Source organism: Mus caroli, chromosome 7 (assembly GCF_900094665.2).
Source record: "Mus caroli chromosome 7, CAROLI_EIJ_v1.1, whole genome shotgun sequence".
NCBI lineage: Eukaryota > Metazoa > Chordata > Mammalia > Rodentia > Muridae > Mus > Mus caroli.
This window is the reverse complement of record NC_034576.1, coordinates 25,649,072-25,675,748: the sequence shown is the minus strand read 5'-3', so window position 1 is coordinate 25,675,748 and position 26,677 is coordinate 25,649,072. Positions and strand designations below refer to the sequence as shown.

General features: G+C 39.7%; 1 protein-coding gene across 3 annotated transcripts in view; it reads right to left on the bottom strand.

Annotated features, from left to right (window-relative positions):
• Positions 1 to 846: 846 nt before the first annotated feature.
• Nlrp4 (NLR family pyrin domain containing 4) overlaps positions 847 to 26,677 on the bottom strand; it is a 32,444-nt gene continuing 6,613 nt past the window's right edge. The window contains exons 3-11 of one of the 3 annotated variants that reach the window (XM_021167562.1): positions 23,275 to 23,617; positions 17,846 to 19,418; positions 15,074 to 15,238; positions 14,470 to 14,634; positions 11,419 to 11,586; positions 10,432 to 10,602; positions 7,638 to 7,808; positions 5,997 to 6,167; positions 847 to 1,259 (exon numbers count right to left, since the gene is read on the bottom strand). In XM_021167562.1, the coding sequence (XP_021023221.1) occupies positions 1,166 to 1,259; positions 5,997 to 6,167; positions 7,638 to 7,808; positions 10,432 to 10,602; positions 11,419 to 11,586; positions 14,470 to 14,634; positions 15,074 to 15,238; positions 17,846 to 19,418; positions 23,275 to 23,551 (2,955 nt within the window). In that variant the 5' untranslated portion in view covers positions 23,552 to 23,617 and the 3' untranslated portion in view covers positions 847 to 1,165. Of the gene's footprint in view, positions 1,260 to 5,996; positions 6,168 to 7,637; positions 7,809 to 10,431; positions 10,603 to 11,418; positions 11,587 to 14,469; positions 14,635 to 15,073; positions 15,239 to 17,845; positions 19,419 to 23,274; positions 23,643 to 26,677 lie in introns of those variants that run through there. The other 2 variants (XM_021167564.1, XM_021167563.1) reach the window with 2 other exon arrangements.

The following is a 26,677-nucleotide window of genomic DNA, read 5'->3' as shown; positions in this document are numbered from 1 at the left end:
AAGATGGGGTATGATTAAAAACAGTATTTGCTCTTATTTTTAGTGTTAGAAGGAATGAGTGATTCCTATAAAAATATGACTTTCATATGCATAAGACATTTGTAAGACCAAATTAAGACCAGATCCCAGCATGGAAACTGGAGTTGGGCATGAAGCTTCACCCCCTAGCTGAGGAGCTGTAACTGTTAGCTACTGATTTGAAGGGTCAGATTTTTTTTTAAAGTACAACCCTTGGCAACACTTCAGTAAAAGACCACATATCCAAGAATGCTTGGATAACACATATTGGCATTGATGGGAAAGCAAGGGATGGCATAAAATTGGGTGAAAAGAGGGGCATGAAACTGGAAAGAGTTAAGAGGGAAAGATGGTGAATATGATCAAAATACATAGTATTAAATATTCAAGAAAATAATATAAAATTATGCCTTTTAAATGCCTTCGTCCTGAAAGAGAAGAGAAGACCCCTAGTTAGATTGCTATTAGGACTAAGAATCAAGTCAGATCAGCCTTTCTCAGAATCTCAGTTTGGCCATCATCTTTCAGCTCATAACAGTCTAAAGCTCCAGCCACACTGAACTATGTATAACATTACACATTTGAAACTAGAAGTCAGTAAATTTGGAAAATGCATAAATTATAATTTAATAAAGAACATAAAACGGCAACAGTTTCCATGATCTGAGTGTCCAGTCTAGGGCCTCTGCTAAAGTCTTCTCATGCATAGCCCATTACAACTTCCCCAGCAATCTTTTAGGGTACCACTACTGCTTGGACCTACTCTATGGCTCCAGTAATCTACTAACAGGCAAATCTCATTTTAAGAGATTTACATACCACTACTTAAAGATACTTAACACTTTATTAGGTATTCAGCATACCAGTATGGAAATTAAAATGTCATTATAAGCCAGCTATTTTAGCATGAATGTCTTTGAATGGCCTATTTGAATATGAAGTACAAACAAAAAGCCACATCTATCATGCAAGACACATCTAAATGTGGTACAAAGAAATCATATCATATTAGAATGTTATTTATCTATAAAATTTGTATACAGTGGACCAAAATAATGATCTTGCTTTCTTTCTTTGGAGGTTGTTTGAGGTCCAATACACCCATGGTTCTTGCGCCAGAATTTCCATCCTTGTTCTCTGCTTCTGCTTACAGACTGCTTAGGATGCTCAAGCATGGATTTTTCTCTTGTTCAGCAACCAGAAATGCTTGGGTTTCATTATCAAAGTCAGTAATTCGCAATCTAGAAAGATATAAAAAATTGATGGTTTTAATTATTTTTTCTTGTTTTAAGATTTAAAGTTTTTACTGTTTATGTGTTTATGTGCTGTTAGATCTAGTGGGGAAACCCCCACCCAATTCCTGATTCGGCATGCACCCAAAAAATCACGAAGGACCATCTCTTGATGTAATTACATGAGGACGTTTAATTACGGAGCTCCGGACTGACATTTATGCATCCCACACTTATGCTTATATAAAATAGTTTGAATCACATATTTATATGACAAATATAAGCCTTTGTCTACAAATAGACTACTGTAGATCCCTTAGACTATCATAAATATTCTCTGAGCAGTCAGAATAATCTCCAGGAGGGCAAAAATCAAATCACAACACAAAAATATTAAAAATGTTGAAATGTTAAAATGTTATCTCATGTCATTAATAACTAATGTGTTGGAAGAAAAAGGAAAGGAATGACAGAATGTGGGCAGATCCAAACAATCTTAAGTCATGACTGTCTGCATAAACAAAGTCATATTTATAAGAATTTTGATGGATTATTATTATAGTACTACCAAATATCACTAGTACTTGGGTACTTATCAGTCACAAGACAAGGAAGGTCTTTATACTTAATGTAATACTCCTGTAAGATGTCCCCTATTCTAAGTGACAGAACATTACTTGGATTGATTTATTTTTTAAATTTTGAAAATATTTTATGGTGAAAGAAAATGAGATTTTGTATCTTGTGAGTTGTTTAGGAGCCTGAGCCCCGGCCTGGGGCTGAGAACAAAGCAGAACAGACAGGGCTGTTGTTAAGACATTCCTAAGAACAGCTTGATTGTACAGGCAGGGCTATCTTGTCTGGGTCAACACCACCTGGCTGGAACCTCCCCTCTGTCTATTGCCCCTTGACGCTGGGTAAAGTCATACATCAACTGGTTGCTATGTGAACAAAGATAAGCCCCCAGCCCACAGGAACAAAGTCCTGATGCCCTGTAATCTTTCTGTTAATGTTTNAATAAGCCAATAGTGTGTTGCTATGCTGAATTCCACACCCCTAAGCCCCTTACCCCATAAAAATCCCTAGCTTTTGAGCCTCGTGGCCGACATCCATTATCTCCTGTGTGGGATGCATGTCGGTCCGGAGCTCCGTAATTAAACGTCCTCATGTAATTACATCAAGAGATGGTCCTTCGTGATTTTTTGGGTGCACGTCGAATTGGAAATTGGGTGGGGGTTTCCCCACTAGGTTCTTTCAATGGTAAAATGGCCATTTTTACTATGTTAATCCTGACAAATTCATGAGCATGGAAGACCTTTCTATCTTCTGAGATCTGCTTCGATTTCTGTCTTCAGAGACTTGAAGATCTTGTCCTACAGATCTTTCACTTACTTTGTTAGAGTCATACCAAGATATTTTATAATATTTATAACTATAGTGAAGGCTGTTATTTCCTTAATATCATTCTCATCCTGTTTACCATTTAAGTAGAGCAGGGCTACTGATTTGTTTAATTTTATATCCAGTAACTTTGCTGAAGTTCTTTGCCAGCTGTAGGAGTTCTCTGGTGGAACTTTTGGGGTCACTTATGTGTACTATCATACCATCTACAAATAGGGATATCTCAACTTTCTCCTTTCTAATTTGCATTCCTTTGACCTCCTTTTGTTGTCTAATTGCTCTATATTAAGTAGATACTGAGAAAGTGGTCAGCCTTGTCTGGTCCCTGATTATTGTGAGATTGCTTCAAGTTTCTCTCCATTTAGTTTGATGTTGGCTATTAGTTTGTTGTATGTTGCTTTTATTATGTTTAGGTATGGGTCTTGAATTCCTGATCTTTCTAAGATGCTTACCATGAAGGGGTATTGTATTTTGTCAAATGCTTCTTCAGCATCTAATGAGTTGAACAGAAATCTACAGATTCAATGCAATCCCCATCAAAATTCCAACTCAATTCTTCACAAAGATAGAAAGAGAAATTCTTAAATTCATCTGCAATAACAAAAACCCAGGATAGTGAATACTATTCTCAACAATAAGACAACTTCTGGGGAAATCACAATCCTTGACCTCAAGCTGTATTATAGAGCAATAGTGATAAAAAAAAATCACATGGTATTGGTACAGAGAAAGACAGGTAAATCAGTGGAATAGAATTGAAGACCCAGAATTAAACCCACATACATATGGTCACCTGATCTTGGACAAAGGAGCCAAAACCGTCCAATGGAAAAAGAAAGCATATTTAAGAAATGGTGCTGGCTCAAGTGGTGATCAGCATGTAGAAGAATGCAATTGATCCATTCTTATCTCCTTGTACAAAGTTCAAGTCCAAGTGGGTCAAGGACCTCTGCATAGAAACAGATATACTGAATCTAATAGAAGAGAACGTGGGAAAGAGCCTTGAATACATTGGCATGAGGGGAAATTTCCTGAACAGAATACCAATGGCTCAGGTTATAAGATTAACTATAGATAAATATAATCTCATAAAATTGAAAGACTTCTGTAAGTCAAAGGACACTGTCAACAGGACAAAACAACAACCTACAGATTGGGAAAATAACTACCAACCCCACATTCATTAGAGGGATGATATCCAATATGTACATTGAACCCAAGAAGTTAGACTCCAGAGAATCAAATAACCCAACTGAAAAATGGGGTACAGAGCTAAACAAAGAATTCTCAACTGAGGAAACCTAAATGGCCAAGAAGCATCTAAAGAAATGTTCAACGTTCTTTAGCGAAATACAAATCAAACCCTGAGATTCCCTGTTATACCAGTCAGAATGGCTAAGATCAAAAATTCAGGTGACTGCAGACGCTGGCAAGGATGTGGAGAAAGAGGAACACTCCTTCATTGCTGGTGGGATTGCAAGATGGTACAACCACTCTGGAAATCAGTTTGGCAGTTCCTCAGAAATGGAGGACTAATTAGCTATTAAAAACAATGACTTCATGAAATACTTAGGTAAATGGATGGAACTGGAAAGTATCATCGTGAGGCAGTAACCTAATCACAAAAGAACACATATGCTATGTACTCACTGATACCTGGATTTTAGGAAAAAAGCTCAGAATACTCACAACACAACTCACAGATCATATGAAGGTCAAGAAGGAGGAAGACCAAAATTTGAATGCTTCAGTCCTACTTAGAATGGGGAAGAAAATAATCATGGGAAATAGGAGTGAGGGACCTGGGCAGGAGAGAGAGCTGGAGAGAAAAGGTGTACAGGATCAAGTGTGGGAGAAGACAGGGGAGAAAATTGCACACAGGTGTGAAGCAGTGGGGAATGGGGAATGGGGAACGAGGGGTAGCCACTAGAAAGTCCCAGATGCCAAGAAGCAAGAGGCTTACAGGACCCAACAGGGATGACATTAGCTGAAATACTTAACACAGGGGAGATATAACCTCTAGAGACCATATTAAGAAGTAAGGCATGGCCTCCAGTTGAGGGATGGGATCACCCACCCATCTCAAAAATATTAACACAGATTTGTTCCCATCTAAAGGCAATACAGGGGAAAAGAGCAGAACAGAGACTAAAGAAAAGGCTATCTAGAGACTGTTCCACTTAGGGATTCATCCCATCTGCAGACACAAAACCCAGACATTATTGCTGATGCCAAGAAGTACTTACTGACAGGAGCCTGGTATGGTTGTTCCCTGAGAGGCTCTGCCAGACCCTGACCAATACAGATGTGGATGCTTGCAGCCACCCATCATTCTTAGCAAGGGAATCCCAATGGAGGAGTTAGGGGAAGGACTGAAAGAGCTGAAAGGTTTTGCAACCCCAAAGGAAGAACAATATCAACCAACTAGAATCTCTGGATCCCACCAACCAAAAAGTGCACATGGAGGGACCTATGGCTCCAGCTGCTTATGTAACAGAGGATTGCCTTATCTGGCATCAGTGGGAGTGAGGGCCTTGGTCCTGTGGAGACTTGATATGCCAATGTAGGAGAATTCTAGGGTGGTGAGTTAGTGTGGGTGGGTGGATGGGGGAGCTCCCTCATAGAAGCAGGGGGAAGGAGGATAGGATAGTGGGTTTGTGGGGGGTAAATCAGGAAGGGGGATAACATTTGAAATGTAAATAAGTAAAATAACCAATAAATAATATAAAGTAAGTGATTTTTAAAAGGAGACAGAATCAATATATATATATATACATATATATACATATATATGTGTATATATATATATATACACATATATATGTATATATATGTATATATATATATATATATATATATATATTATAGCATGCCCTCACCAGACACCAATTAACTGCACATAGTCTCTCAGTAATAGGTGGGGTTTCATGCTGTACTGGTACAGCAATGGCAGGATAACTATCAGTGTGACCAATGACCTTATTATTGAGTTATTTGCATTTTGGGTGTGTATGTGAACATGCAGCGGTCAGAGGTCAACATCAGGTATTATACTTGATTTTTGAGAAAGGGTATTTTACCAATTTGAGTCGATTGGATTCCCAGTGAACATTAAGGATACTCCTGTATTTACCTTTCCAATACTGAGGTTATAATTGCAAACCCCATGCCTGGATTTTTCATGAAGTTTCTGAGGTTTTCTGTAGGTTCTGCAGGAATTGTGGTTCCTACACTTGTATGTCAAGCCCTCTATGGACTGAACTCATATTTCTATATTAATTGATTATTACCTGCACATTTAAGATCTCAGTTTATCCCTACCAAGAAGATCAGAGGCCAGCTCACCCAAGTACGTATGTGGCACTTGTTTGCTGTTTCAAAGCTTCACACAGGACAACCAACCCATTGTAGTCCAAGGCGTTCTTTAGTAGGTTCATTGCCCACAGAGTCTTACACTGAGTAAATGTAGATGCAAGGTCCTCACAGCAGGCACCAGTTAGCTCACAGGCTTCCAACCTGCAACAAAAAAAGAATACTTCTATGTCAACTTGGTAAGGCCTGTGTTTGAGAAGTAACTTAATAATTTAAGCTAAGCTCACTCCATAACCTTTGAAGACAGGCTCTTAAAAGCCCAGTGTCCATGACATCAAATTAACCCTTGATTGGCAGATGTGACTACAATTGCCCATTCTTAGTATCCATGTCGGTGGTGAACTAATAGTTTCACTAATGGTGTGCTGTCCCAGCCCTTGAACCTAGGATGGAATTGTACCTCATACTGAGTACTACAGTGAAGTAATAGTGATTTCTAAGCCTACATTTCAAGCACCTTGATACCCTTTGATCTGAACCATTGAGATTCATTCTGCCATTAACTGGACTACATACAATCAAAATCCATGTCTTGAAGTTCTAACTCCCAGTGTCCTATGGGACCAGATTTTGAGACAGAGCCTTTACAGAGGCAACTAAGATAATGAAACTAGGGTGTTTTGCATATCTGTGAAGACACATGGAGAAGTGAGCAACTTTCAAGTCGATAAAAAAAAAAAAAAAGCCCGTAACATACTTCTTTCCATGGTCCTCTAAAGGAGCCATCCTTTTTAGTGGCATAATCTCACTTATAGCATCTACAACTGTGTTTATCAATAAATCCCTACTGTATGAGCCAGTCAGTCTATTTTTGTCATGGCAGCCAAAGCAGTTGCCATATCAGCCCACAGAAATAAGTCAATGAGATGTGGTCTAGTCACTCCTGTCATCTCCAGTGGCCATGCATCCATGTATCCATCTAACTATCTATGTACCCATGCATATAACAGCTATCTGACCTATGCATGCTTCCATCCATTAATACAACCATATATCTATGCCTGCAACCTTTAATCACTAACCAATACATACATACATACAAACATCTATGCATTTATCCAATAAATATGTATCCATTGATCCACATAATAAACATTTATTTCTTGCATGCAACCCTCAGTAATCCACCCATCTATGCATTCTCTCACCAAATTGGCATTCACCTGTATATCCATGCATCTCTTCATCCATCTATCTAGACATCTATCCATGCATCATCCCCTTATCTGGCCAATTGAAAAGACTCATTGCTTCTAGGCTTGAGCTTATAGAGTGGCTTATTTATACAACCACTGCTAGCTATTGTGGTGCCTCTATAAAGTTATTTATTTATTTATTTATTTAATTTGTTTTTTATTTTCATCTTATTATTTTGGCTACATTAATTCTTTGTATGAGCTAGTAGGTCTCCTGAAACTTGAGTCAGAGACAGTTGTGAGCTACCTTGTATGTACTGGGAAATAAACCTCTTTCCTCTGTAAGAGCAGCCAGTGCTTTTAACTACTGAGCCATCTATCTCTCCATCCTCCTATGGAGTTTTAATTTCTTTTTCTACATCAATCACCCACCTTTTGGCACCCTCAAAGATACAGCTGTAACATTGATCACACCTACCCAAGATCCTCTAAGTGGCAGTTGGGATGTTTTATGGCATCACACAGCAGCTTCACACCAGTGTCTTCTAGTTTATTGTTCGAAACATGTAGGCTGATCAGGTTCTGGTTGTTCCTCAAGACTTCAGCCAGGTCCTGGCAACCACTAGTGGTGATGAGACAATGTCTCAAACTTCAAGAGAAAATTCACAATGCAGTGGTTACTTCTGGATCTGAAGAGGAAGTGTTTCACAAGACTTTGATGCCTGAAACTTCAGACAGCACTGAGCCTCTCAGAAAACATAATCTTCTCAGTGGTTCATAGACAATGAAAAGGGAGTACACGAAGCAAACTAAGATATTAGCAATAGCCTTGAAGATGAACTGCAATACAGTGTAGTAAAAGTTAAAATAGGGGGCTGAAAGGTAGCTCAGAAGTTAAGAGCACACTTCTGCAAAAGACAGGTTTGTTAGCCAAAACTCATATGGCACTGCTCATAACCACCTATAACTTCAGGTACAGGGGATCTGATTTTCTTTTGCAACCTTCTCAGGTACATTGCACACATGATGTACTCAGAAGAACACAAACAGAAAATGAAGCAAAAAAATACCTTTTTGAGCAATGATTGATTATCGGAAACTCATAAGAAAATGGAGTTGGACAGTATGGATAGAAGTGACTACTGTACAGCTTTCAAGATTCACACTTTATATTAAGGGAGGAAAGATTACATGGCATCACAGACTTTGCAACTATAAGAGAAGTTGCTGACTGGGAACACTTATTGAAACAGCATTCTCTTTATTATCTTTGATCCACTTGCATTGTATGATGGGCTTATTTCTGATGAGCCCATTCTGTGATGATTTCTGAAATTTCAGTGTGAATCTCACACGTTTACCACATGCACATAGGTACAAAGTTCAAGGGAGTTGCTCAGGTTTCCCAGAGCTAGAGTTACAGAAAGTATTGAATCTCTGGACTTTAGTGCTGGGAACCAAACAGATTCAATTCAATAGAAGCAAGAGCTATGTACTGATAAGCCATCTTTCCAGCTCTCAAACAACTATTTCACATGTGAAAATATTTTGAGTGTAGTTTTTCACTTCATATTCTTGACATGTTTGTATTTTAGGGTTTTTGAAAGTGCCATATCATTTTTATTCTTTTTAATCTTTTTTTTTTTTTTGAGGTAGGGTCTCATTATAGCCCAGTTTGGCCAAACGAACCAACCAAGCCCATAAAACAGAGTATGGTGCCTACCAAGAGTATGAATGATATACTAAGTGTCACAAAATTGGATAAAACTTGATTTTCTCTCCCCCAACATATTTTTTAAAAAAAAATGCAGTATTTTTAAAGACCTCAAGTGTTTTATACTTTTAAACTACCTTTTCTTCATTCTTTTAGTTGTAGGAAAACATTGGTACTTTCAATGTTTTTAAAATATATCCTATAGTATACCTTTAGTAGGTTTTAGATTCTAAAATACTCAGACATTGATGGAGGGAAAAATAGATTCTACTTTGTGTTTTCATTTTGTGCTTTTTCCCCTTTTGAAAGAAGACGAAAATGTGATTCTGAGATTTCACACAGATTAACAGTGTTCTACCAGTCTCACAATCTGGATTTCTCACCAAAAGCTATTTGATCATGGAATACTAATCTACTTTGCATGATCAAAACAAATGCCACATTAAATTATTCAAATACTTTTTGACTTTAATTTGAAAACAAAGGGCATAAGTGGTTCAGTGGTAGAATTCTCACCTGCCATTTGGGAGGCCCAGGTTCAATTCCAGGCCCATTGCAGAGTCCAGTCCCTGCTGGGCAGTGGTGGCACATGCCTTTAATCCCAGCACTTGGGAATCAGAGGCAGGCCAGCCTGTTCTACAGAGTGAGCTCCAGGACAACCAGGGCTACAGAGAAACCCTGTCTTAAAAAAAAAAAAAAAAAAAAGGAAAAGAAAAGAAAGAAAAAGAAAAAGAAAAAGAAAACAAGACTGCTGCCATTTCTCTTCTCATTACTGTTACACTGCTATTTATTTTTCTATGGTAGAATGTCTATACACAATAACTAATTCACACATACATTTTTGGGTCCTCTCTTCCAAGTCTTTCTCATTCTTTGGACATGACATGTCTCCTACAGGCTCCTGTGTTTAAAAACTTAATCCCCAGATAGGGGAATTGATTTGGTAAGTAGTAGGACCTATGAAATATTAGAGTCTAACAGTGAGTTGTGGACCACTGCTTGTGGGCTTGAAGGTTGTATCCTAGGCCAAACATGATTTTGGTTCCATACTAAGCTTCCAGATCCACAAAGATGTGAAGAAATTTTATACACACTCCTACTACCATGAGGCCACTGTATCATGCTTTATTTTTTCTACCAGTAGAGATTAGACAATTCCATAAAATGACTAAATGAATCTTGACTCCCTTAAGTTGCTTCTGTAAGATATTTCAAAGTCACATTGATTACAAAACATCACTAAAGACTCTTCTATCTAGAATTTGGGGTACAATTTTTCATCTGATGATACCTATTCATCTTCTAGTACCCACTCCAAACATTTTAGTCATCTCTTAGACTCAAGCTATAATTCCTTTCTTTATTTTAGTTCTTTGTGTCTATAATCCAAGTGGGTGCCTACCACATATCAAAGCCATGTATGATACAGAGGTCAAGGCAGATATCTGTCCTCAGGAAAGAGTCTTCAGGAACCTGAGGTGAGTGACTATACCCTCTATCTTCTCAGGCATATACATTCCTTAAGAGGGCCTCCAAAGCCAGTCTCAAAGACACCTACCTTAGTGACTTCAGGACACTGTCTGGGAGAGTGAGAGCCCCACAGAGAACCTTCAGCCCTTCATCCTTCAGGTCATTGGAGCTGATGTCTAGGTGGCTCAAGGTTTTGTTCCGCCTAAGAACATCTGAAAGGTAGTCCCAGCATTGCTCACTGAGGGAGCAGTTGGCCAAACTGTAGGGGTAAAAGGGGTGTATGAAGAGGGAAAAATATAACATTTACACACAGTAACTTATATATGTTTCTCAGAGTTGTGCTTTGAAACTTATGCTATGGGACTATATCAATGGGAAGATATTAAAACTAGTTACGTTGTCTGTGTGGTGTCACAGAATGTTGCGGTCCATGGACAGGATTCCTAGAGACTATTTTGCTCTAATAGCAGGTAAACACAGAAATCTATGACAATTCAAGGAAAGAAGAAATGCAGGCCCACCAAAGTACCCTTTTGTTGCATTCTAATGCCAAGGAAAGAGAGGCTGGGTACTAGCCCCTTATGAATGCAAACAACACCATCACCTTACCCCTATTCACAGCCAGCTTTCCTCCACACAGACACCACTTTCCCACAGGAAATGTTCTGTCCTTTTATGTTTTGGAATAAATCAGTCTGCTGAGATTAGGTGCTAGTCTTTTTTCTAACTCCTATTTTTCCATGTTGCCTTGAAAATCTAAGGATGTGTATGCTGCATGTGTGGTCCTGTGTGTGGAGGCTGATGCTGATGCTGGTGTCTTCCTCAATTGCTCTCTGCCTTGTTTTAAGACTGGGACTCACCAAGAAGACTAATCCTTGAGTTCTAGGACCCACCCATTTTATTTCTCAGCTCTGGGATTGCAGACATCATTTACTGCTGATATCAGCACAGAAAGTACTTCCACCCCCTGAGCCATTTCCCCAGACACACAATAGGGAGATTTTAGTAATCAGAGTCCATGTTTATACTATTTCCACAGTCTCTACAGTGTACCCCACCTCCTAAGGCTACTTACACTAAGTGCTCGAGAATGCAGTCTGGGTGGCACAAAGACTTGCACAGTGAGGCTATTCCTTTGTCCAAGGTGTTGGATGCCAAATTAAGATGCTTCAAGGTCTTGCTGCTGATCAGGACAGATGCAAACACCTTGCAGTCATCAGATGAAATGCTACAACCTGCTACCCTGCAGGAAAATGATAACATCATATGCTTCTCTGTCTTTACAACATTTTATTTTGCTTTCCCCATGAAGGTGTGGTACTTCTCAGAACTTGACGTTGTCATTTATTTTTTTAAAAATATTTGTATGAGAATATGTCTGTGTGTATATATGTATATGACATATGTGCCTTTTGTCTATAGAGGACAGCAAGTGGCTGCCATATCCCCTAGAACTAGAGTTATAGGTAGTTGTAAGCTGTATAAGTGGTACAGTGTAAGTGCTGAGACAGAACTTAAAGCTAGATTCACTACATGAAAGCAGGTACTTATAACCCTCTGAGCAATGTTTTCAGATCAGTTTAAAATGTACATGTATTTATTGGTGTGTGTGTGTGTGTGTGTGTGTGTGTGTGTGATGCCCTTGAGTAACCAGATGTAACATAAGCTATATTTATACATTGTGATGTGCTGTTTAAGCTTGCTGAAATTGAATGCCAAGAGCCAGGAGGGCTTTTCTGTCCCAGACTGAAGCATGTATATTGTAAATGCCCTCTAAGACTCTTTGTCTATATATGCGCTGGACCCTCTTGATCGGCAATAAGAAGTGAGGTGAGTAGCCACAAACAAGAGTGAAAACTCTGTTCCTGAGAATGGCTGGAAGGTAAGCCAGTACCAACCAAAGATACTGTTGTTTATGCCACAACATAAGACTATAATACCAAATAAACAAACAAAAACCTGTAGCCAAGCATGGTGGCACATGCCTTTAATCCCAGCACTCGGGAGGCAGAGGCAGGTGGATTTCTGAGTTCAAGGCCAGCCTGGTTTACAAAGTGAGTTCCACTACAGCCAGGGCTATACAGAGAAACCCTGTCTCAAAAAATCACCCCCCCCCCAAAAAAAAGACTATAATAATGGCATACATCATAAAAGTGAAGTCTGGAGGGAACACATGAGTGGAAAGAAATCTCTGTTCTGCCTGGACCTCCAGCAGGGCTGTGTCAAGACCTCTACAGTCTTTTAGGATGGATGAGCCAAGGCACCTGTCTTGCTCATGTTATTGCAGCCATTATCCATCTGCTATTGTTTCTTCTTTAACTTTGGCATCTGAAATGGACACCTTGTTCCTCCTCCCAGGACATGAGATTAGGATTGCCCTCTGATTGCTTCAGAGATGTTTCTTCAGTCAATTTCTTCTGGATGTGTGTAGGTTCTTATATGATGTCATCTTTAGTTTTCTCTCTCATTGGGCTATCCTAGTCTCCTCTGATGATGTGTCAGAACTGAGGATAATCTGCTAGCTATCTGTAGTATCTTTCTGCTACTTGCTATTTATTTTAGTAATTTAGTTATTAGTTTTTCTTGCTATATCATTCAATAAACTCAATCATTCAAAATCGATGCACGGTTATCAGAGATTAACAGTATATTATAAGATTAACAGTACCCAGGGCAGAAAAATCAGATAAAGTGCATATATTAAGAACTGTAGTCCTCCATATTCATTCCCACCCCATTTTCTGTCACTAGCTGCAACCAGGAACCACTCTCCTGGCCTCTAATACCACAGTCCTTTCCATTTTAAACTTTATATGTGAGCCACATGACATCCTTTTGAATCAAATTCTTGCCACCAACAATATCTGAGATTCATCTAGATATGATCAATAGCCACAGGATTTTCACCTAACTTACTATATCAGTCAGAATTGCAACTTTCTGGTATGAACACCTGCCGTGAATGGTTCAGGTAAGCCTCCATCTTTCATGGAGCCACAGAAAGTACACTCAGCTGTTAGAGTTCTGAGTTCTAAGTTACACTGGCAGTCATGAATCTGAAGCAAAGTAATGGTTTCCAAAGTGGATCTACCCATCTAGAAATTAACTTTCACATTCCATAATCAGTTCAAATTAATAAAAATATACATTAGACTTACTCATTTTTTTATTTCATGTGTGAGTATTTTGCCTGCATGTGTCTGTGTACTACATGCATACCTAGTGCCTGCACATGCAAGAAGTTATAAGATCCTGTGGAACTAGAGTTACAGAGGGTTGTGAACCACCATGTTGGGGATGAATATTGAACTCTGGACCTCTGGAAGAGCAACAATAGCTCATAACAACCTAGTGTTTTAAAGTATTATCAATTTCATCCATTTATTTATTTACATTTTGTATGCTTGAACTATTACATATACTATAGCATGGAAAGGACAATGTGGAGAATGTGGAACAAAAGAGAACAACTTGTGGAAGTTGGTCCTTTCCTTTCTCCATGTGGGTCCTGGGGATAGAACTCAGGTTGTGGGGTTGGCAGCAAGTGCTTTAATCCACTGATCCATCTCGTTGACTAGCTGAGATCAGGTTTTATAGTGAGGAAGTCTACACATGAACAATAGAAAAATAGGATACAAGTACACAAATTAAAAACTGTAGTCCTGTTATGGTTTTGTCACCTTGATACAAACTAGAGCTATCTAGAAAGGGAGTCTCAAAGAGGGGTTCTCAAGATAAGAATGGCCTGTAGGCATGTTTATGGACAATGTCTTAAATGAAGTTAACTGAGGTAGTAAGACTCCACCACTGTTGGGGGCACAGGGCACTGTTGGGGGCATTTATACAGGTCAAGAAACAGGATCCTGACCTGTATAAGTGTGAAGAAAGTTAGTTGTGCACTAACATGTGTGCATTAATCCACTGCTCTTTGCTCTTGACAGTGCATGTGACTGACTATGCATCCAGGTTTTGCTACCTTGACTTCCATAGTGATGGCCCAGAAGCTGAAATTCTGAATTTGGTAAACATTTTTTTTTCTACCATTTCTTAGGTCAAGTGGATCAAAATTAGTATGCACGCCTCCTTTGAGGAGAGCCAGTGAGAGTGTTAAAACACAAAGACTTACACAAGTTCCTCTATGTTGCACTTTGCCTGGTTCAAGACATCACACAACAGTTTCACATCATTGTGGGACAGGAATGTGAGGCTGAGGTTCAAGTGCTGTACATTGCAGTTCAGAATCAACTCAAAGAACAGGTACTTTTCACATACGAAGAACACATTATTTGCCCTGCAAAACAAAGAGTGGTATCCATTGGTTTCCACCCAGCCTGAGCTGTTATCGTTGGCAAGATCCTATATTCCACAATAACCATATAACTCTAATTTTGTAAACAGCTCACTGGCTCTCAAACTGGGTGATTTTTCTCTTACATGTGGAACTTGTGTGGAAACATGTGAAGACAAGGCTTGCTATTACACCAGGAAGCTACTAGCAGAAATCCCCCACCCCCCAACACAAACTCTCCCCCCCATCATCATCATCATCAATCATCTTATAATTCATGGAACACCCCTCAAGAAAGAATAGTCAGCAACAGACATTAGATGTCAGAAGATAGTAAGATTCTTCTTTAGACTGCACAAGCCTTCATTTATGCTGTTAGCTAAGAGATGGTGGAAAGGCTAGTTTGTTACTTCTGTTGTATGCCTAAATCAAATAGACTTACACAAGAGCTTTAAGGGTGTAGGTGTAGTTGTAGTACTTCAAATTATTATACAAGACTGAAAAGGCTGATTCACTGAGATTAGTGTCTTTCATTCGGAGTTCCTGAATGTCCTTACTGCTTTTGAACACAGAGCAAATATGATTCCAAGCAGTGAGAAGCCTTTCCCTGTAACAGGAGAGAAAGGAATACATTCCACAGTTAGTAAGTTAAGTCACGGAGCTGGAGACATGGCTCAGTGGTTAAGAGCATTTGGCTTTTCTCCCAGATGACCCGAGTTCAGTTTTTAGCACCAACATGGTGGCTCACACTTATCCATAATTCCAATTCTAGGGTTTCCTGACACAGTCTTCTGTCCACCATGGACATTGCATGGACACCATGAACATGCACACAAGAAGGCAAAAAACATTTATAAAATAAAAATACATAGATGATAATACCTGCCAATACTTTCAAATTCTACTCATTTACAAAATGTTCAGTCAAGCCATTCATAGCACACAAATGTAGTAAACTGACTCCTATACTGAGTAAGGGTAGCCAGGTGAGGTCATTTCATATTTGCAGTTCTTAGACACATGGCAAGGTAGTGGGATTCTGGATGTTACAGCTTGAGTGTAGAGATTCAATTAATGTCTACTGGAAAGGGCCAGAGGATTCTGAGAATCCTACACATTAGGGACCAGACTCGTCTGGGGCTTTCACCTACCCTCCCCATTCCCACAACAGGGTAAGATAACCCAGATGGCTTGGCAGTGTTGAAGTTGAGAAAACCTGCTTTGTAGGTAACCTTGGTAGTTTTAGAATGAAAAAAATGAGGAAGGGGGCCATAGCCACTGAGTCAAAACTTACAGCAAGAACCTTCTGGCTCAAACTTCAGATGCCACTACTTACCCAGCTTATAATCTTGGATAATATTGGTGACTTCTACATCTACTTTTCTTACCTCTAACAGGATAATCAAATTCGCCTTGTAATATTTTGGTGTGTGCAGTGTGTGTGTGTGTGTGTGTGTGTGTGTGTGTGTGTGTGTGTCACATTATGTGTATGGAAGTCAAAGGACAACTTGCAGGAAATGGAATCAGTTTCCCTATGTGGTTGAAGGGATTGAATCTAGGTCATCACATTTGAGGGAAGGTCCCTGTTATCTGCTGAGTCATTTTGCCAGCTCACCTTAATAAGTTTTCAAGTGTGAAATGAGTCCCAGGGATAAACTCCAAGGCTCCTAAGGAATGAAGCTAACTTATTTTATTGATGTAGAAAGATCAGAAATTCAAGGCCAGCCTTGATGACACAATGAATAGAAGGCTAAACCATGTCTCAAAAATATAAGCTGGGGCTGCTATTCCTGGTAACATGCCAGCCTAGTATATATGATGCCCTGGATTCTGTTCTCAGGATGGACAAAATAGAGTCAAGAGACAGAAATTATACACATGTATTTTTTGTTGTTTAATTTGGTTATTTTGGGTTTGAGTTTTTAGTTTATTGTTTGTTTGCTTGCTTGCTTGTTTTTGACAGAATTTCACACTTTAGACAAGATTGATCTAGAACCCACATTGTAAGTAGCCCAAGCTACTTTAAAATGCTGAGAAAACCTCTTGCCTCAGTTTCCTGGGTGCTGGGGTTACAAGTATGACACCCTCATACCTCATACTAAGTGTGATTAATATGTTGTTTTCCTTACATACACTGTCTTATCCACTCTAGGCCTGCAATAATGCTTGGATTACAAGCATGTACCCCTATACTCAGTTGTATAGGAGTCTGGGGAACAAATCCAGGACCTGTACGTTATACCAGGCAATACTCTTGAGTACTGGGTTACTTACTGGATCCCTGTATATATGAACTGATGTATCACTGTGAATTCATAAATATGCACAACTAACAATTAACAAAAATAGTCAGGCCTGGCTGCAAGTTCCTTTAATTCCAGTACTCTGGAGACTGTCACATGAATATCTGAGTTCCAAGCTTGCCACAGCTACATAGTGAGACTCCTGTCACAAAACAATTAACAAAAATTATTAATAAGTTCAAAAGTTTAAAGGAGTCCATCTGGGACTCAAAATGGAGCTGACTGGAGACAGTTCAGTCTTTAAGAGTGCTTGCTTTTCTGCAGATAATAAGAATTTGGATCCCAACACCCACATCTGTCATTTCACTATAGCTCCAGGGGAATCTGATGACTTCTTCAGGCCACTGAGGCCACCTCCACACATGTGCACACTAACATGTAGCCACATGCAGATAAGTTAGAAATAAGTCTTACAAAACGGAAGTTGTTATAAAACAGGTGAATTTCTTATTTTTTTCCCTTAAAAGTTCTATATTCTTTTAAAATTTATTTTTTAAATCATATAATTTAAATAGTATCCCATCACTTTTTCTCTCCTGTCCCTAATGTGCACCACCAACTCTCAAGCTGCCATCTTTTTTGTCATACACAGAGAGAGAGAGAGGGGGGGGAGGGAGAGGGAGAGGGAGAGGGAGGAAGAGAGAGAGAGAGAGAGAGAGAGAGAGAGAGAGAGAGAGAGAGAGGATGTATGCACACATATGTATCACACACATGCCTATACTTATTACATATACATATATGCACACAATCTGTTGAGTTTGCTTTTGTGGTTTGTGTGTATGTAGTTTCTAGGCTTACAACACACTATTGAACATCCAGTAAGGGTTATTTTGAATCTGTCAATATTCCATCAATACATCAGTACAGATTATGAAAATGGGACTGAAAAGAAAGATAATGAATGGACTCACGTATAGCTGTGTTCTTGAGCTCCACTCAGGACATTCTGGGTTGAAAAGGATAGTTTCTTCAGTGTAGAACAGTGTTGTAAGCAGTGGGCAGCAACAATAACATCAGAATAATGCTTAGCCACAAAGTTAATCTGTTCCATACGGTTCATAGCTTGTACTAAGAAGTCTTCGTCGTCCATCTCAAACAGACAGTAAAACAGCTTCATGCCATCTATCTGTTCTTGAAGCTCTTCATTGCCACTTATAGCTTCCAGGCACTGATACAACTGATGCTTTATTTCCTGGGACAACTGGTGGCCAAAAAATGCCTCTAGCTTTTTTTGTTCTGATTCATGTAAAAGGCCAAAGATGAAACAGCCCCAAAAAATCCACTGTACTTTGACTTTCTTTAGAAATGTAAACATGAGTTTCTCTATACTTTGAATATCCTGGCTAGGGTGGTCCACGTGGCTCTTTAGCAGATAAAAGATGGCTGCACAGACCTCCTGAACAGATGGATGGGGAAATATGTAAGATTTTTCAGATTCCCTGATATTTATAAGCATTCCAATGTCCAGTAGTATGGGGATGTCAGAGTCCATGATCCCATTTCTCCTGAGAGCATCCTCATTAAACACAAATGTGTCAGTCCACATGCCCTCGGCGGCCAGAGAACATAAGCCCTGCAGCTGGTCTTGGCTTTTCTTACTTGGAGAATGAGCATTTTGGGGAATGAACAAATTGAAGATGTGAGTGGTATACAGGGAGGTAGTACAACGGCAAATGGAGACTGGGTCTCTTCCCTTCTCTGTCTCTTCTTTTAGACAAGTAGCCACCATCCAGCAGAGCACAGGGACCTGACATACAGTGAACAGGTGCTCATATTCTCTCACCAGACTGAAGGCTTCATGGGCTCTGTTCCTATCTTGGAATAATCTGTGGAAACTCATCTTAATATTTCTCTCCTTAAGTCCCTTTATTACTTTCAGATGTGTGTATTCAATCCTGTTCTCCATTTTTTCAAAACTCTCTGGGGTAGCAGAGATGAGGAGAGAGGATTCAGGGAGCATTTTCCTCCTGAGCAAACTGCTCAGCAGTACATTCACTGGCTGCTTCTCTGTACAGTTATCACATAGCTCCAATTCCCATTTGAACAAATCACACTCCATCCCTTCTAAGCTGTCGATGAGAAATAAGAGTTTCTCAGGTTTGGCTAGTATCTCCTCTATGGGAGCTGAGGGGCCAGGCCATTCTCTGGAGATCAATTCAGCCAGGCTAGCTGTCTTCAACTGCTTCACTTCTTGACAGCAGAAGTAGAAGATGTAGGAGAATTTGTGCAGAAACACTGGGCTTTCTATCCAGGTCAGCATTAACCTCTTCAACATCAGTGTCTTGCCAACTCCAGCAACACCACTCAGGAACACCACCTGTGGCTTTGATTCAGTTCCCTTTGATTGGAAAAGGTTCTCGATACAATCATAGTCGTCCTCAGTAAGTTTCTCCTTTAAAAAATTCTGAATACTAATAGTGAATGCTCTGGAACTGTCATGGGTCAGCTTGGTCTTCATATGAGCTCGATATAACTTTGGGCATCCTGAGTCAGTGAGCACAAGGGAAATAAATGCACAATATATCAAAGCTGATCATTCCCCCATATCTGATGATAACACTTTAATTATGAGAATGGCTCATTTAAAAAATTATTTTTTGTGTGTTATTGGGTTCCCATAGAGGGCAGATATGCTAAATCTCATCCCTATCCCCACCTGGATTTACCACTGTCCATGAGTAGCTCCACATGGGTGCTGGGAGCAAAACTCAGGTCCTATGCAAGAGTGAAACATGCCCCTAGCGACTGAGTCATTTCTTCTGTCCTCTTAGGATGTGTACATTTTTATGAGTTTGTAATCTGTTGGCCCAGAACAATGCTAGTTTAATATGAGAAGATTTTCACTGGCCCTGGAGCACAGTTGCATTTCTTTGTGTGTCATGAATGTTATACTGTTAAACTGTCACATGCTCTTTCAAAAGTTGTCACTTGAAGTCAGATTGTCCCTCTTCCTCATTTCAGACCCATCCATGTCTAAGTGTATTGGTTTCTTGGGTTCTTTTCTAGGAATGGGCTGACCCCTAACTCTGCAAAAGTGAAGAGAATAAAAGAGATGAAGAATAAAAATACCATGCCCTTTAGGACAGCTAAAATATGAATCATTTCAAACATATTTTATGACTGTTTTCCCCATGATATAAAAGTGCCTTCAATGGGAAAAGAAGCCTGAAGTAGAACCAAGGGAACCTAAACCATGGAAAAACAGCTCAACTGGGAGCTCCAACTGACTCCAATTTCCCAGTCTGGTTTCTGCTGGATGCTGTGAAAGTACAATTTGATGATGTTATAAGAGCCCAATTTGCTGATGTAACCCTACTAACATTGTATGCTTTTTCAATCGGGAATATCACTTGAGAGGATACTCTCTGCTCTGCTTGGGACTTCAGTTGGCTGCCTTAAAGAGGCTTACCCAGTCAATTTGTATTGGATGGTTTAAGGACCCAGTGTGATGATGTTTTGCTATCTATCAGTCAGTCTGTCTATCCATCCATCTATCTACCTACATACCTATCAACCTACCTACTGTTTATCTCTATCATTTCCTATTTATTATTTAATTTGACTTGTAATGTACTTAATGTACTCATTCAAAACTAAAAGCATGGCTTTCCTAGATAATACTCTGGACCATATGGTACCCTGTGCTGTGTGAAGCTGCACTACTGGGATGGTAGAAATACCAACCAGGTGTGACAGAATGCATGGCTCTCTAAACTCAAACATCAGATGTTATTACTATCAACAGAAGATTGACTACATAATGAAAACAGGTAGTGTCACACTGACATTAAAAGTATAGAATAATGGGGCTTGAGAGATGCATTAGTAGTTAAGGACACTGGCTACTCTGAAAAATGTCTTGAGAATGATTTGCATCACACACATCAATCAGATGGTTCACTACAGTCTCTGACACAGGATGAGAGGGCCTAGCTTCTGTAGACACTGCACTCACACACATAATCCAACACATGTGTATGCACATGGGAAATTTTTGAGAAGGTATCTTAAATTTTTTTTTAACATACACATATATATATGTCAAGGAAGCAAAAAGGGTATGGTTTAAAGGGCCAGAGGGAACTAGTGGGGAAGAGAGAAGGGAGAGTCACAGTGGGCAAATACCATGAGCAAAGCACAAGGATACACACACACACACACACACACACACACACACACACACACTGAAACACTTTGTATGCCAAGTATAACAATTTTTAAAAGGCACTTAATAAAACTAAAAGGCAGGTTGGGCAATCAGTAGAAACTAAGGAAAGCAAAGCAAACTGTTTACACAAAAGGTCTTAATTTAAGAATCAACAGATAGGGGCTAGTAAGATGCTTCAGGGACATTTGCCATCAAGCTGGATTACTTCACTTCCTGAAGCCAGGCAGGACTCACAGTGGAGGGATAAGGACAGCAACCTACCCACAAAACTGTCAACCCAAAATGTGCCCTGCCTACCTACAAGATGTTCAGAGAAAACGATAGAGCAGAAACTGAGGCAATGGCCAAGAAATGACAGCCCCAAATTGAGACACATCCCATCATCAAGAACCAAACCCTGACACTATTAATGATATTCCATTCTGTTTGCAGACAGGAGCCTAGCATAACCATTCTCTGAGAGGTTCCACCCACCAGCCAATGGAAAGAGATCCAGAGATCCACAGCCTAATATTAAATTGAGCTTGGGCGTCTTGTAGAAGAGTTGGGGGAAGGATTAAAAGAACTGAAGAGTGCAGGGTCTCCACAGGAGGACCAAAAGACTCAACTAATCTGGGCCCTTGGGTACTTCCAAAGACTGAACTACCAGATAAAGAGCAAGCATGGACTGGACCTAGCTTCCCCTGCCCACAGCATGTATGTAGCAGATGTACAGCTTGATCTTCATGTGGGACCCCCAAAAACTGGAGTAACTGCTCTTCCTGAATGTGTTGCCTGTCTATGGATCCCTTAACTGGACTGCTATGTCTAGTCTCAATAAGAGATTATGTGCCTAGACAAGCAGTGAGTTAATGTACCAGCATGGGGTAGGGGCAATACACAGGGGTCTCCTTCTTCTCAGAGAAAAAGAAGAGGGGGATGGGTGGAGGATTTGTGTGAGGGGTTATTGGGAAGAGGAGGCCTGATATTGAGATGGAAAGTGAATTTCTTAAAAAGTAGGGGGAAAAGAACAGCACAAAGACAACTTTTAAACATATAAAGGCTGGAGTAAAGAATATTTTATAGCCACAGATCTAAGATTATCAGTGGATCCTAAGCAGAATGAGCTTAGAAAAAAACCAAACCTCTAAGGTTATCATAATACAACACTAGAACATCAAAGACAAAGAAATGAGTTAAACCTAAAAGCATTCATGATATCTTATACCATGGTGAATATAAGTGTGACTTGTAAGGTCATGATGTTTATGAAACATAGCTTCTCTCTTATAAGTTTTTGCTTGCTAAAGATCAAAACAGACACAGACACAAATAAATTGAGAAATTTTGTTCCACACTATATGACATAGATGTTTCAAAAGCATATATGATACATATGTGGGAGGGAGAGGGAGGTATAATACATATGCATGTGGAGATCAGAGGTTGATATTGGACATCTTCAACTGCTTACCACTTAAGAAAAAAAAGAAAAGATTTGTTTTTAATTTGGGTGAATGAATGCTTTTGTTTTCATGCATGTATGTGCACTAGATGTGTGCAATACCCTTAGAGGATAGAAGGTGTCATTGGATCCCCTGAAAGTAGAGTTACAGATTGCTGTGAACCATCAAGTAGGTTCTGGAAACAGAGTCAAGGTCCTCTGTAAGAGCAGGTGTTCTTCACCACTGAATCATCTCTTCAGGTCCTCCATCTCATTTTTGAGACAATTATTTTTAGCTGGCTTAGAAACTGCCAATCTGACTCACCAACTTGCTACCATGCTTTCCTTGTGCGTGGTTGCTGAGATCTAAGGTCAGTTTTTCATGTTTATACAGCAAGCACCTTACAGACTTAGTCACTTTCCTAGACCCCACGAATATGATCTATTACAGGTGTTTTTCTGTTGTCGATAACCTAAATCCATTTCACTATAGAATTAAGGCTCCAGTTTAGATTCAGGGGAACATTATTAATGTCCTGGGTGGAAGTTTAACCGAATAGGTTAGGGCATGCTACCCTCATACATTTGATACACAGACTAGACCTAATGTGTCAACATTAAGCTGCCTCCTTCCTCAAGGAGAAGAACATTCCATTCCACCTGCTGGCCCTATGGTAAATGGGCATGAAAAAGTTATCAAAAATAAGACATGATCCTCACTCAGTATAAAGAAGTTTTCATCAACTCACCATCAATCTCTCTTTTTGCTCTCTCTATGAGATCCTTCCTATTGATCTTCTGGAAAAATCTGAAGGTCATATCCCAGGCTGGCTTCTCTTCATAATGTTTCAACAGTAAACTGGCAAGGTCTTGCCGAGATGCCTTCTTCACTTCTGTCCAAGAAATCTGTTTCAGGCCCAACTGCAAAATCTCCTGTTTGAGGAACTCCTTAAACTTTACAAATTCCTTCCTGTTTAGCTCTTCCAAGTACCACATAAGGCCAAAATCAGAAAAGAAAGATGCCATTGTGTCTTAAGGAAGATAGACTCGTCTTCAGAGAGATGAGTATCAGGATTAAAAAACAGACAGGATCTGTGGGAAAATCAGGCAAAGCAGCTGAGTTATATAATTAATTAAAATTAAACAGAGGTCAAAGGAGAATGTTTGATCTCATAAAGTGTTTGCTGCACAAGTGTAGGAACATAAGCTGTGTCCTCAGCATTTATGTAACAAGCAGGGTGTGCAGCCACAAAACCTTTAACCTACTATATGTCTGGCCTGCAAGATATGCTAGAACAATGGGGATGTAGAACTTTTGGGAGTGGACAACCAGTGACTGGTCCAACTTGAACCCCATAACATGAGAGTGAGCCCACAAATGGCACTACATGAATGGCCAGGAACCACTGGCTAGGCAGCCCAGAGACCTATGATTGAAGCAATCACAACTGTCCAAAGAACAAAAGTCAATAAAATTATTCCTAATGATTTTTCTGCTATGCTCATAGATTGGTACCTGTCATCAGAGATATCATTGAGCAAGCGAGAGAAGCAGATGCAGAGACCACAGCCAAAAATAGGTGAAGCCAGGAACTCCCCACCCCCCATAAGAGACAGAAGAAGAATTTCAGAAGCCAGAGGGGTCAAGGACACCATGAAAACACAACCCACACAATCAACTAAACAGGGCTCATAGAGACTCAAAGAAACTGAAGAGACAATCATGGAGCCTGCATAGGTCTGCACTAGGTCCTCTGAATAAGTGTTATGGTTGTACAGTTTGGTGTTTTTGTGGGACCTCTAACAATGGGAGGGGGAGCTGTCACTGACTCTCTTATCTAGATTTAACCCTTTTTCTCCTATTGGGTTGCCTCATCCAGCCTTGATGAGAATTTGTGCCTAGTCTTATTGTAGTTTCATATGCTGTATTTTTTAAGGGAAACAAAGAAGGGAAGGATCTAGGAGAGAGGGAATGTATATGTGAGGACGACTAGGATCCATGCAAGTAGGCAAACCTGCTTTTGGGAACTAGTATATGTAAAGAAATAAAAAAAGATGCAGGGTATGATAGGAAAATCCTGTAATCCTAGCACTTGGAAGGCAGAAAAGAATCCCTGTGGCCTGATGGACAGCTTCTCTAGTCAAATTTCTTGAGTTCTAGTTTCACTGAGAAATCTTATCTCAAGAACCAGGTAGCACACTGTTCATTGTGGGTGATAAATAAGGGCAGGGGCTTTTTCCATATGGGTTCATATTAGGTCTCATCCCATTAAAGGGTCATTAAAACACTAACATAGTGGTTCTCAACATTCCTAATGCTATAACCCTTTAATGCAGTTCCTCATATTTTAGTAACCTCTAACCAGAAAATTACTTTTGCTGCTTCCTCATAACTGTAGTTTTGCTACCTTATGGATAATGATGTAAATATCTGTGTTTTCCTATGGTTTTAGGTGATCCCTTTGAAACAGTGATTCACCCCCCTCCCACAAGGGCTGTAACCCACAAGTTGAGAACCACTGCAACAAAACTTAGAAAGCAAAGTGAGATTTACTATTCTAAAGAGTTATTGATGCGGCTGGAGTGATAGCTCATCAGTTAAGCCCCTTTGATGCTCTTGCAGAAAACCCAGGTTTAGTTTCCAGTGCCCATACTGATGGGATCATAGCTGTTTGTATTGTTAGCTCCATGGGATCTGACACCCTCTTATGGACTTTACAGGCATGGTACACATGTTGTACACCTACATACACTCAAGTACACACAAACACACAAATAAATGTTAAAAGAACTACTGCTTTCACTAATTCTGGTGATACTAGGTGGAATGCCAGTATGTAGATGCTAGTATATAAGTAAATAAGTATTACCATGCCATTATGATAACAGTATTATGGTACACAACACAATGTCATAAGACAGCTATAACATATAAACAGATAGCTGCCACAAGCCTGGAATCTCAGCTACTTCAGAGGAAGAAGCAGGAGGATTAAAATTTCAGGGTCTGCCTACAAACATAGTGAAGTCAAGGCAAGCACAGACAACTTAGTGAGACTCTGTCTCAAAAAAAGCTGTTAGAAGTACTGCCTGCTCTTCCAGAAAACCTGGGTTCATATTCCAGCACCCATATGGTAACTTACAATGATAGTGAGGTGTAGCTCAGGTGTTAAGAGTACCTGGAGATCATGCAGAGGACCTGAGTTTAGTTACCAGCATCTATATGAGATAACTCACAACCGCCTATGACTCCAGTTCAATGGCAGGCAGGTGATACCTTCTTCCCTGAGTAGCAGCTATGCCTGTGCTTCACTGACAAAACTCTCATACACATGATAAGCAAATAAGTAAATAAGATATCTTTGAAGTATATAAAAACAAAACATAAAAAGGCGGCTGATTTATGGATCAATGGTAGAGTACTTGTGTAATGTATGCACTGAACTAGATTCAGTCTACAGTACTGAAAAAACAAAAAAATCTGATATGACAAAGCCATCCAAAGGAAGGCTTAACATAACTAGGACATCCAAAGATTTTAGCTCTAAGACAAAAACACAGAAAGGAGGACCCCCAGCAGATATCAGATGCAGAAATAATATAATTATCCAGAAAGTATGAAAATTCTTAACCTATATCCACTGAGCACATCTGCAATCTAAAGGGAATAGACTTATCTGTAAGCAGTGGGAATNTACATGAAGGAGTGTCCTTTCAACAAATGGTGCTAGAACAACACAGTCTGCATGCAAAATAAAATGAACTGGTTCCTGCAGAATGACACCTGACGCTGTCTTCTGGTCCCCAGGCATACCTGAGCACACACATTTATTCACCCTCATGAAAAGATAGTAAACATTATTCATTATTTATAATATGAAAAAAAAATGAGTTATCCTCATATACCTAAGGAAATGAGCAAGGGTCTGTGGATGTAGTTCAGGTAGAAGAGTGCTTGATGAGCAAGCAGACATCTCTTGTTCTGTTCTAGCATCACATGCACAAGGAGGAAGGAAGGAAGGAAGGAAGGAAGGAAGGAAGGAAGGAAGGAAGGAAGGAAGGCAGGCAGGCAGGCAGGAAGGAAGGATAAAAGGAAGGAAGGAAGGATAAAAGGAAGGAAGGGAAGGGAAGGGAAGGGAAGGGAAGGGAAGG